Consider the following 13,470-nt stretch of genomic DNA (forward strand, 5'->3'; position numbering starts at 1 on the left):
GAAGTATGGAATCAGGTCTGGATCTCACTGTGATATTTACGTCCCACCTCTGCTTTTCCAAGTACCTCATTAAATCCTGCTCTTAAAAGCCTTGTCTGGTTCACAGCCCCCTGTTCAACTCCTCTTAATCTGGGGACGTTACTCTCGTATATGGCTATACCTGACTCATCTTATCTTACTTTTCTGTCTATGTTGCTTCTCAAGCTGTAAACCTGTTATTGCCCCCATTCAAAACACTGCCTTTAGAAACATTTACAGTTTTTATATGCAGTTCAAGTGTGTACTTTAGTTGCTCCTGCTGCGGGTGTGTTACTGGGTGAGGAGAGGTAGTGTGTGGTGTCAAAGGTAGTGCCCAATTTGGGTTCATAAAATTAATTGAACGCAGATACTAGCGTATGTTCATGCTTATGGCACCGTTTTAAGGGAGATATCGGGTTCCCTTTTGCACAGGCAAAGTTGTTTGTTTTTTAATTCGAATGTAAATTAGATTTAAATCTTTAAAATGCAAGTGCTTGGTCGGGCTTATTCTTCATGATTGACAGCATCAGATCTCACTGCATTAAGTGAAGACATAGAAGATTTAACCTCTGCAGATGGTGAACCGTGAGGAAGACGTCTGGTATAGATGAGATCCCTTCTTGGACCTCTGGGGTTTTGTCATTTTCACCACATTTAATACCAGGATTGTTGTGGAACATGTTTCAGCCCTGTGGTATAGTTTGTTAAGTTTAAAGCCTCTTAGACGTCTCAGCGTAAAGATGATTCTTTCTCTTACCAAATCAAAGACTGCTCCACATTGAAGCGTCCCGGTGAAGACGTGATCAAGGTTTCCCCCTGGGTCCTCGACTGCAGATTTAGCATGATGCAGTTAGAGCATCACCCTCGCCTGTCCCCTTCACCATAAAATAATCCTACCACACACTGTGGATCTCTATCGAGGTGCAGCGGATGAAGCATCCAAAATAACCTTCCTGTGTTGCTTTCATGCTCGCCCTGATAAATCTGTTTCTGATAAGCAGTAGTAGAATAATTTAGAGGAATGCAGGGATGATTTAGTTTGTAAATTTAAAACTGAGTCAGAAAAATCCACCAGTGGACTGGCTGCTGAGTGGAATTCTAGTGACCTCGAGATTGAGAACGCTCATGAAATATCTTCAGCATGTTTTTGAGAATTAAACAAGTACTCTTCAAACTTTCCTTCACTGTGAATGTACAGTTTCCCATCAGCCAAAACTTAAAAGATCACTATTTATATAATAAGTTTGTTCGGGGTGCATCATTTCCTCGAGCTACCTGGACATTCTAATGGGGAATTTATACTGTCGACTTTCCTGTAGTTCCAGGTGATAGCATTTGATCAATGATAATTGATTAAATTGCTTTTGAGTTGGTGAAGAATCATTATTGACGCACTTTTAATCAGGACTGATGGCGTCCGGCCTTGACACCGCTCGTGACCTGACTGGTTAACCTGATTGGGTAAAGGGGTGATACGGGGGTGAAGCAGCGGGGCGATCTGTGATGCTTTGGACTCTGCTTTGACCACAATTACTTCCTTAAGTGGCAGAAAAGGCTTTAGTGTCGCTGCCGTTAATTCCAATGGGAAAAGAGAAGATTTATCTTATCATATGTGCAATGTTGGATTTAGTGTATTTGTATGTATTAGCTTCCGTCCATGGTTTGTTTTGATTCTTTTTCAACTTTGCAATCTTAAATAATCCTCCCGTTCCTCTTTTTCTCCGTTCTCCATCGGCATGTCTGTCTCTCTGTCACCCTCGTCCCTCCTGTCCTTTTGTTCATGTCCTACTTCTCCAAACAACAGACGTAATGAGAAAAAGGTCAGCGTGTCTGCTCTCTCCTGTTGCGTCAGTGCTCATGTCTGTTACTGAGCAATACTTGTTAGCTTTGGCCTTTCAGCTGCTGCCTTAATGAGCACGATGTGCAGCAGTGAAACAGCTGGTGCAGGAAAAACACTCAAGCAGGAGGAAAGACCGGGATCTCAGACAATTTAGCCTTGAAATGAATCGTAACTTAAAACTGAAGAATACCAATCTTAAATGAATTGTCTGTGCCTTGCTGCATGACACCTAAACAATGACTAGAAAAGTCACATGTCATGAGTTTAGACACTCTTCTCACTCTTCATCTCACCTAAAACATGGCATAGTACAAATAAATGTTGTTTTTTTTTAAGTTTGGCGTATAAATATATCCGAGGATTAAAAGGTAAATCCACTTTCTTGGCTTTCAGTGTTTCTGTTCCAGCTATATGAGTTTCATACGATGCAGAAGCTGAGAGGCTGTACTTGCAAGAATTTTCAATTTAAAAAAAAAAGCAATTTATACCCTGTTATCTTGTTCTCTCCAGAAAATGGCCGTTACCTTGTCATGTCACGTGTCCATGTCCGATAAGACGTTTATCACCTTAAGATAATTAACCTGTGATATCATCTTGTTTTCCAAAGATCAAAACTCATTATCTTGTGATGATGATATATTAACTCACATAATGAGATGATTAATTTGTTATCTTAACATAAGAGTACAACTCGTCATCACAGGAGCACGGACATTTTGAGATAACTGGGTATGTGTGTTAATATTCCGTGATCTGCAGATAATGGCATGAAAAATTATCACCATTTGTTTTCTGAGAGTTTTATTTTATGTTGAGTTATGTAATTGTCTATTTATTTCACTGGAGGTGTGTTTGATGCTTCAATAAACCATTTTATTATTTATTAAAGGGGCTTTCACAATAGATGTGGTGAGACAGATAACAGGATGAGGTGTGTGTGCCCACTTCATACGTCCGAAGTGTTGTGCTATTGATTGGTATTGGTCTTGTGTCAGTGTAAAAATCACCTTGGCAACGCAATCTGCTCTTCAAACTGGTGGTTTGTGCAAGTGTGTATTTGTGCTGTAAAGGGGAGAAATCCTTCCATCTGCTGTTTGGGCACTCAGGATTCGTTGAAGCCTGACTCAGCACTGTGCCTCACGTATGAAAACACACACACACACACACACACACACACACACACGCACACCCTCCTCAGTATTCAAAGTGTCGTTATCTTGTAGCAGACCTTTCCATCACCTTGTTTCTTCATAATCAGGTTCTGCCTTGCTCGCCCTTTCACTCTCTTTTTCTGTCTCCACACATGTGCACGCACACACACACACACACACACACACACACACACACACACACACACACACACACACTTGTCTGGGCAGGCAGCAGCCTCTAAAGAAGAAATGAGATTGTAGCTGGATGATCTCTCTGTCTCACAATGTCCTCCTGCTCTCTTTCTCTCTCTCTCTCTCTCTCTCTCTCTCTCTCTCTTTCTCTCTCTACTGCATGAGTCACAAATCTTTCCCTTCACCTCCTCCACCACTCTGACTCTGAGTAATTATAGCCACTTAATGTTACCTGATACAACACAGGACACCATTCACACTGGTTATATTCACAAAGGTTGGTGTAAATAGGCTGTTTCACCATGTACCCATACCTTATATGGCTATTCAAGGAAGATTATACTAAAAAAAACCTTTTCATAAAGACATCGTTCTTAAAGATAAACATGATGCTTTAAAAAGGTTGTGGATGTCACTTACCTCACAGGCCATTTTACAGACAACATTCATTCATTTGTGTCCAATCAGCATCCTCTGAGAAGGTATGAGGGGGTGTGGTTGAGGTGTGGCAACAGTGAGACTGTTTGCTCAAAACAACGGTGGCGAGAAGAAGAGTAACATTTGGCAGAATGTTCCTCTGTATCTGGGTATTCTTCACAACCTGAGAAAACGTCTTTTGGCTTTGTCATGAAAATGTGAATAATGGCTTTACCTATGAGCATTGTGGGCTCATTTGGTAAAGGCTTGAATGTAAGGAACATTCATTTATATGAAAATATGACGCACTATGGGGGGAAGAGCTGAGCTGAGGTTCAAAAACGCTGCTGTTTCTGTGCAGAAAAATACTTGGCCATCAGCTCTAAAATGACACATTTCTCTCTTGCAAACTCAGAGTGTTGTCAGAAAAATGCCACATCTGGTATCATTTCCAACCAAGGGCCAATACTGTACTGTTCTTTCACTTTCAGTCTGAAGGATAGATGTGTTTTCTCAGAAACAGCTGCATTTGTACTTGGTAATGGTATGCATTGCCCCGCTTCAGTCTGCTGATTCCCTGCTCATCTTTTTCACAGAAAATGTCAGCATCAAATTTTGCTGCCTCGATCACAGAGAGGTACTTTGCATAAAATGGGGAATTTTATTTCCAAGATTCCTGAACAACAACAGCTGCAGGAACCATCCATCAAGTGACTCCGGAATTCAGCACTTTCTACCAGGACTGTGACAGTCGATGCTGCACGTCATTGTATTTCCTGGCCGGCTCCTCAAGCGCCACTCTAAAGCACAATAACAGCTTTTGTGTGCAAAAACTTTGAACAGAGTCTAAGCCTAAACTTTGAACAGAGTCTAAGCCTAAACTTTGAACAGAGTCTAAGCCTAAACTTTGAACAGAGTCTGGGCAGAGAGGAATTCAGAGCTTGAATCTGAGATTAGACAAACGTCATTAACAACATCAATGGTTCTGCCAGAGACTCTGCTGTTGCATTTATATCTTATCAGAGATTTTTGATGTTTCTCTTTATGGCTGCTTTGAATGCAGATAATAATACAAATAATTTTGCACAGAACTTATACATTCCTTTTCTACCATAAAAAAGGAGAGAACAATTTGAGGAAAGTGGAAGAGCTGTATTTGAAGGATTTCTTGAATATGGTTAAGTGTGGGGGAGTAGCTATATTTTTGGTGAGAGAGTTCCAGAGGGTCAGAGCAGCAATGGAGAACAACCTGGCCCCGTCTGGTGCTTGATCCTGATGGCGCTCAGCAGGCAACAGAGGGTGCGGGTGGGGGTGAATAGATGAGAAGCAGAATTCTGGTTATACACTCCTGAGGATCTACCACGGAGGACAGTATTGCAGTTTAGTCTGGAGCTGATAAATGCATGAATGAAGGTCCTCTTTCTGCTTAAAAAGGAAGTGATATACAGAGACCGATCATATCTTTGAGCCAGAAGAAAGCTGTTTATGTCTCCTTTGATGAGTTGATCAAAAGAAGGATTTGGTCTGAGCTGCGAGGGGAAGCGGCCACACTGGAGCCATTAATGGTGAAGGAAAGGTTTCGGTTGGATTTAGTTAGAACTCTTTGACCGATGATAACTATTTCAGATTTGTGTCAGTTTAGTTGGAGAAAGTTAATTTGCAGCAGACTTTATTTGAGTTGAGTAAGAGACAATTCAATTGCTGGACATGCAGAGCTGAATATCATCATCAAAGCAGAGGATATGAAGTCCATGCAACCAGATGGTGGTCAGGGGGAGCATGTAGGATGCTAATAAACTGCTTTCTTGATAAAGGCGTGTGGGCGGTGTCTTTACCAATATGGGTTTATGATTTGGGAGGACAGACTTGTCCCTAAGCGTATTTGAGCAAACTCAATATCTTCGGTCTGAAATCATAATTCTGATACGTGCCCTCCCAGAGGCCGATGATGATGTATCCAGATTTACACACAAAAAAATTCACATTATTGAAGTTTCATTGAAATCTCAATGCAATAAATCCCATTTACCTTCCAGACTTTCTCCCTTGATTCTCACTCGGTATGTGTCTCACACACACACGCACACCCCTCACGTATGCACACACACACTCATTATTGCCTGAACTGAAAGGGGATCCTCTGTCTGCTTTGCAGGAGCAGGAGGTTGGTCTCCTGCCATCTCAGACAGATACCAGTGGTTGGAGGTGGACTTGGGGAGGAGGACCCAGATCACTGCTGCTGCTTCGCAGGGACGGTACGGCAGCTCTGATTGGCTGACAGCCTATCTGTTGATGTTCAGTGACACGGGTCACAACTGGAGACAACACCGGCAGGAAGACAGCTTCGGGGTAATCGTATTAACATCACACGCAGAATGCTCATGTGTGATTCACCAACATTTGTCAGTTGTAAAAACACGCATGAGCTCTTTCACGATCATGCACATATTTAAGTAGGGTATTTGTTTTATTATATTAATTATCTAATCCTTACATGACGGGAAATTATGTCCTGTCATAAAATAGAGAACAAATGTATATTTGGGTAGAAAGAAAACTAAAAATGAATGTCTGGCAAGTGTGCATTTCAACTATACAAAAACAAGAAACGGAGATTAGACCTTTGCTTTACTGGCTCATTTTAAGACACTGGTTAGTTTTTCAGAAAAACAGAAATGATTAAGACAATGACACTCAAAATAGATATTTTGTTTTCTGACTCCCTCATTTTTTATTTCTTAAGCTCCATCACATCTTCAGACAGTTGTTCATCGTCTAACTTGTTAGGACACGAAAGACAGTTTGAGAATTTGTTTCTGGGATGATGAAGTAGCTGCGACAAAATATTAGATTAACACATTAAAATGACAAAAGATGATGGATTCCCTATCACATGGGATTTGTAATCTCTTTGAAGCAGTTTTGCAGTACTGAATCAAAAAGAAAAATGCCTTTAGTTCCAATCATTTCTCTTTAAGCGACAGATGCCCTCATCTGTCTGCAACTTCTGTATTTTCTGTTTTTTATTAAGAGCAATTACAACTTGTCCAACTTTAGGTCGTTTCTCAAGATGTGTTCAATTTTCGTTGATAGATGGCTCTTCCTCTCATTTGTTACTCGTCAGGACCATGCTGCCTTTACCGCCTTCTTCTGGCAGCATTGGGTTGCACCAACTTTATGGAAGCACCCCTGATATGCATTTCCTTTTTTGAGCATACACACTATTCACTTCAAATATGGTTGACAATTAAATGGAACCCCAACCAGTGAGCTGTGTTTGCTTGTTGTTTTCCGAGGGTTCCTTGCAATGGAGGACTTGTTTGTATTTACCAGCCATGAACAAAGCTTGAGAGGAAGAGCAACCCAAACCCACAGCTTCAGTATCATAGACACCATTTATGTTATCTGCAGGTACTGGTACTGCCTGCAGCACCAAGCATGCTCACCAGGAGCTTTTGACTTTCTATTAATAATGGATGGAACAATGAAAGGAACCTGGGCAGGGTTCTGTTTACTACACGAAGCTGCTGTCAAACAGTTTAACCTCTGCTGACAGGAGGTTGGTGCTGTTGTTGCAAAGCCACTTTTTAGGTGTACAAAGAGTCATAGCTTTGATTCCTGCTGTGGGGAAAAGTGTCCATCAACAGTCCACATTCAGGTCGCTGAAGACTCGGCGCTAAGCCTTGAAAAGAGCTCAGTGCCTTCAAATGTAAATAAGAAATGTGGCGGAGATCATGTGGTGACTTCAGAATTCTGCAGTGTGACAGCTACTCAAGCTCACGTATGAAGGCGTCCCTGTGGACCAGGGAGGTATTCGCAGTGCTGTAGTTGCTTCAGGTTTGCCTTTTTTTTTTTTTTTTTACCTGAGTAGATGTTTCAGATTAATTTCCCAGTGTTTGATAGCATTTTTCCAAAAAAGTGCCTTTTCTGTGTTTTAGTAGAGATAATAACAAACAACTGAAAGATTGAATGATCGCTGCTCAGTAAAATGTCAGAATGAGAGGACGCTGTGTAAGCCTATGTTGATTGACCAACAGTAGATCTGATTCTGATGCAGTCAGTCTTCACCTCCTTCTTTTATGGGAAATGATACAAAGTGGTAGTTGCAGCAGCAGAAGCCCAGTGTTTGAGTTTGAGAGGATAGAATTTCTCACAGTGAAGATTTCAAACTCTCTCAACTCTGGGAGTCATCAAAAAAAAAAGAAAAAAAGAAAAAGAGACAGAAGTGGGCAGGACTTCTTGCAGCTTAAAAACTTGTTGATTTGACACTAATCATGACAGGTGATAAACTCTTATTAGCTTCCAGAAAGCAGGATTTAAAGTTTTATTAGTCAGGCCAGCTTAGTGTGCTGTTAAAGACATTTGATTGCAAAAACTCAGTCACAGCCCTTGATTCACTCCCTGTAGATGTTCTGTCTCTCACTCCTCCCACCCTCTGCTCTCCAGGACTGGAAACTAACTGAGTACATCTAATACTGTATTTCGTGGTACTTGTATTTCACATATTTCATGCAACTTTTTATTCTTTTCTGCTAGTGATAACCTTTGACTGGGCTGGGCTGGGCTGGCACTTTGAGGGTTTTTCCTCAAATTTGGCACAAGATTCTACTGGGACTAAGAAGTGAACTGAAAAGATTTTTGTGATCACAGGTCAAAGGTCAAGCCCGCTTTCACCTGACAATAACACAAATACCGTAGGAACACCTTGAGGTAATTGCTTCAAACTTGGCACAAACATCCAATGGGACTGAAGGATGAATTGAAAAGATTTCGGTGGTCAAGGTCACTGTAACAGGCACACATAGTGGCAGTGTATATCCACAGTGCATTATTGCTAGATATTCCATGATGGACTGATTTGACAACAGCTGCACTGCCTGTGGATGCGGAGGGATGAACCTTGAACCAACCAGAGCAGCCCAATGAAGGCTGCTAGCGGATACACCTTGCTTATGAACCACTCAGGAAACTTTCTCATAAATGTATGAGTGGTCAGTCATTTTACATTTCAAGCGAGCTGAATACACAGAAGAAGAGCCTCTGACGTTCATTTGAATTTCATGATGATTCTGTCAAATGCCTCGGTGATTTTTAAGATAATGACTTTATCCCTACCTGACTGTAGGTTTGGAGTGAATGAATGTTAGCGTGACGGGATTAAAAAAAAAAAAAAAAGTTCCATCCTCACTTTATTGTCCAGCAACAGAATAAAGGAAACATGTCAAATTGAACACAACAGAAGTGATAACAGAGAAGATATCTGGACAGACACTGAACGCTGAGTCATAAACTGACGGTGGCGACAAAGACAGTAACATTCTGTCAGCTCCAACTATCTACGGGAACATGATTTTAAATAAAGATAAAGTTGTCAGCAGAGTCCAGCGCCAAAGTGGAGAAGTTTGATGTTGACTCACTGCACCGTATAGATGGGTCTAATACAGAGAACTCATTTGTTGAGTGGCAGGAAAAGTTTTCAGGTTTGATTAGTTAAAACTCTGAGGAAAGATATTTCAAATCTGGATACAAAACCTTGACTTGCAAAGGAGGAACTGAAGAATCGATGTTTCTTCCACAGCGCACCTCTTTCTTCCTGGTCTCCTTCTCTACACCTCTCGCTCTCCTTTCCTGAAAACTTGTCAGTGGCTACTCATATTTCTAAAGATGCTCAGCGAGTAAATGAGATGCCGCTCTCCTCAGCAGGAAACAGAGCCATTTGGTGAGCTTTATGCTCCGCTGCCCAGCCAGCTAAGCCCTTCAAAGCACTGAAGAAGGCACTGAGTTGACAATTATGCAGAACCAGTGAAGCCAATTTCACTCACATAGCAGCACATCACGGCACACTCAGACATATCAGACACTCAAGCTTTCTTAAGTATGGAGGACAGGCAGCGGCATTTTCACTTGAATGCATATGACCAAAATCAGCTTGTTTTTTCTCTCTTTACACATATTAATGCAGGTGTCCCTCTCTGTTTTCTATTTTCTTTTAACTACACAGGAAAATCTGCTGCCCCACAGCTTTACTGATTGGGAAAATAGAAGCCATAAGTCTTTTAAGGGAGGCTTGATACAGAGACAGAATAGGTCTCTGAGTTATTGATCACCGGACATCGGCAAGACATTATCAGCTGTTAGCAGCACTGTTGTGGTCGGGGGGATGTCTACTAGTTCTACTCTGCACTTTAACTGTAAACTCCAGTCAGGATTAGTGCTGCATCATTCTTGTTTAAAGACAGATTTTGTCCTCACTTGCTAGTTCCAGGTCTTCTTCAATGAGACAGAAATATATTGACATGTTATATTACAGAGTACAGATGACAAAAACGAGAGGCACAGATGGGTGAGTCTGACCTGTCGTTCCAGGCTTTTCCAGGAAACACTAACGCTGACACCGTGGTCCAGTACAAACTTCAACAGCCGGTGATCGCTCGCTACCTCCGCCTTATCCCTCTGGACTGGAACCCGTCTGGGCGGATTGGACTTCGACTGGAAATATATGGATGTCAATATAGTAAGGTTTTTCTTGTTCTTGTCTTGTTGTTGTTGTTTTTCTGTGAGGCTTTGGGTCATCTAGCGCTTGGATAAATATGGTACAAATCTTGATTTTGAATTTACTGATATAAATGTATTTATACAGTGTTTATCAGTAAAGACGTACAACGATGGACATTGGGACTACGTACATTGTGAATTATTTTAAAAGTGCAGGTGTATTATTGAGTCCTTCACAGTAATCTTTATGCTCCCATGATGCAAAGCCTGTCCACTCCCACCATACTAATGCCCACCCATGAGAATGGTACCCTTTTGCTCTCAGAAAAGGTGAATAAAGAATGAGATCCACATATTTTGAAACTGTAGTATGAGCAGCAAAATAACACATACACAATCTTTGCTACACAGCACAACTTTGACATGCTCTCTTCAAACATAGGCAAGGTTGACCTGCTGACCCTGAGAGGTGGACACAAGCAAGGAGATAGCAGGAGATTTATTTGGGGAGTTTGTGTGGACTCAGTGATGATGGTTGCGCTGTGCTGAGCAGGCAGGTATTGAGCCCAGCACATGTGGATTGTGATCTGGGGAATATCTAAACTAAGTTGGAGTCTGAGGCAGGGCTGAAGGGCTGATGAGACGTGAGGTTGTTGACAAGGGCTCGAGCAGAGCAGATGCAGGGAGGAAAACAGAATCGGATTTGGGTAAAAACACATAAACTATCAAATAAGACTGTCTGGAAGGGCCGAGTGCAGATTAGTTTCCTGACTACTTAACTATAACCTCACTGACCCAACAATCAGTGTTTTACCAATTTAGGACACAGCTTTTGGCCCCAGCTGCACATGTCTTGCAGTAATTTGCAACATCGCACGAGAAAGCAAGTTCCAACCACAGAAGTTATGTGTTTCTATAGCATCAGTTATATCAGGACCAGGCAGTGTTTCTTTGGTGAGAGGAGCTCAAGGAAAACTTTACTCTGTTGCATTATAAAAATCTTCACGTAAACGTGAACACTGCTCCTGTTGGGTTGTGTCAAAGCAAGAAATAAGAACTCTTGTAATCACTCGTTTAAAGTGTCTCTTACGTTTCAAAAGGTTTTTCAGTTAAAGTCAAGTTAGTCCCTTGATGATCAGCAATCAAACAAAGAGGTGCAGGGCTTTTGGGAAAGATTACATTTTTCTACAATTTTTGCCTTAAGAGGCTTTTGGCCATCGTACGTCTGAGGTTTTGGTTTGACGGAAGGCAGAAGAATAGATTTTCGGAATGTCATTTTGGTTTGAGTGTCTCTTTGGTTTGTCGTTTTCCACGCCACGTTGCTGCCTCCGTGCACTTTGCTCCACTGTAACTGTTAACTGCTGTGAGTTAATATGTTTCCTTTACACTTCACTAACGATGTCACATGGATTAATCCACTTCAGGAGGGGGATGCTGATTGTAACTACACTGTTTTACAGGAGCTTATTGACAATTTTGAGACTTAACCCCCTAATCAGAGAGGGTGTTTCATCATCAGATGGGCTGCTTCCCCTGTCAGGTCAGTTTTTGTTCCCACAGTTTGTTTCCCACATTCCCACATGAGGCCCCGAACTGAGCCGGCCCATCTGACAGATGCCCCCCTGCAATAGCCTTGCATACATCATCCCTTCATGAGGGTTATAGAGGTCAGAATTAATTGAATTTGAATGTGAGAGATGTTGATTTACGTTAAATGATTTCTTTGTAATGTACTCACTCTTATTCGTGGTGCTTTTGAGCCGCGTTACGCTTCCTAATGATTTGTCAACCCTGTTCATATAAATGGGACGCATTAAATATTAGAATGTTTCTTTCACAGCAAAATAAATGAGGTAAAAATATTTTTATTTTAGAACATTGTTTGTGTGTCTTTGACCCGGGCGCCAAGCTTGCATGTCTTTCCCTCTGACTGTGGTGCGCTGTCAGATAGATCTGAGCCACCTACTCTCTGTGTTGTTCTGCAGCTTCTGATGTGGCGAACTTTGATGGCGGCAGCAGTGTGATCTACAGGCTGAGTGTGAGGCCGAGCCAGACGGTTATTTCTCTGAAGTTCAAAACCCTGAAGAATTCGGGGACGCTGCTCCACGCGGAGGGACGGAGAAGCCACAGCCTGACGCTGGTGCTGGAGAAAGGAAGGCTGCTGCTCTACCACCAACAAGGTACAACTTCATTATGGATGAGGGAATGTTTTAGAGATCACCCCTCAACACGTGAAGGAGAGTATTGACTCTCACTAGAGGTTTTAGGACTGTAGATGAGTATATTTGTGTGATTGTGTCCTAAGTGTCTGTGCGTACAAAGTGTGTGGACTGCAGGTGCACAGTACATAGTGTGATTAGTTAATGCACCTTTGTATATGTAATAATAATTTGAATATTTATTTGTATAAAAATCAATTTAGAACTGATGAAGATGTTTGTGTGAGAGATTAGTGAACTGACGTAAATGCAGATAATTGGCTAATAACATGAAATATTGACATTTGATTTTTTTTAATTTCCTAAAAAAGTATCCTTTAAATATTCATTTTTATAAGGTGAATTGTTACTATATATAAGTTGATATGTTGATGGATTTCACAAGATGGATAACTGGTCAGTGTATATGTAATTACAATAAATAATTAGTGAATTAGCCCTGGCGACTCCGCCTCTCGCCCAATGTCAGCTGGGATAGGCTTCAGCCCCCCCTCCTCCACGACCCTTTACGGTATAGAAATTGGATGGATGTAATTAGGAATCATTTCTAATTGTTCATACAGCTTCAGGCTTTTTCATCATTTCAACTAGTTATCTGTTGCTAATGCTGTTGTGGTTGTGGTGGCTGGTGGTTGAGCAGATAGTTTGGAGGATGTGGAGTCATTCAGCTGCTGTTGATGAGTTTCTCGTGGTGTTTTCATTCCTCTTTGTTACAGTGGCCTCCTGAATTAGGTTCGACTTATGTAAATCGCCACCCTCTTAAAATAGCTGTAATAAAGTAATTTTGACAAATGTTGTTTTTTTTTTGTTGCCTAAAACAACCCTTATGATGTTTTATCTCCAGTTTGTTGTGTTTTCTGAAAAACTTGAAAAAAATGACTTGGGCGATTGTTTTAAGAAGGCAACGAAATCTTGTTTGTCTCTTCTCTCTGCACTGATCTTTATGTGTCTGAAATAATGAGCTCTTTGGATAACAGATCCAAAATAAAACTTGGTTGGCTTGTGGTTGAGTCAGGATCAGCGTCTCAGTGATTCAATTAAAGTCTGTGTATTTCATCTTTCAGAAACACAACAAAAGGGTACTTCTGTTCTAATTCTGGACAAAATGACTGATAAAACTAAAAACTGATTTACTATT

The 13,470-nt window shown here is 41.3% G+C and overlaps 1 protein-coding gene across 2 annotated transcripts in view; it reads left to right on the plus strand.

Annotated features, from left to right (window-relative positions):
• LOC147249478 (contactin-associated protein-like 4) overlaps positions 1–13,470 on the plus strand; it is a 73,331-nt gene that overhangs the window by 19,115 nt on the left and 40,746 nt on the right. The window contains exons 3-5 of one of the 2 annotated variants that reach the window (XM_086223252.1): positions 5,774–5,973; positions 9,985–10,132; positions 12,099–12,293. In XM_086223252.1, the coding sequence (XP_086079378.1) occupies positions 5,774–5,973; positions 9,985–10,132; positions 12,099–12,293 (543 nt within the window). The remainder of the gene's footprint in view (positions 1–5,773; positions 5,974–9,984; positions 10,133–12,098; positions 12,294–13,470) is intronic. The other variant, XM_086223253.1, reaches the window with a different exon arrangement.

Source organism: Aulostomus chinensis, chromosome 14 (genome assembly GCF_037954235.1).
Source record: "Aulostomus chinensis isolate RoL2024-O1b breed Wild chromosome 14, RoL_Achi_v1.0, whole genome shotgun sequence".
NCBI lineage: Eukaryota > Metazoa > Chordata > Actinopteri > Syngnathiformes > Aulostomidae > Aulostomus > Aulostomus chinensis.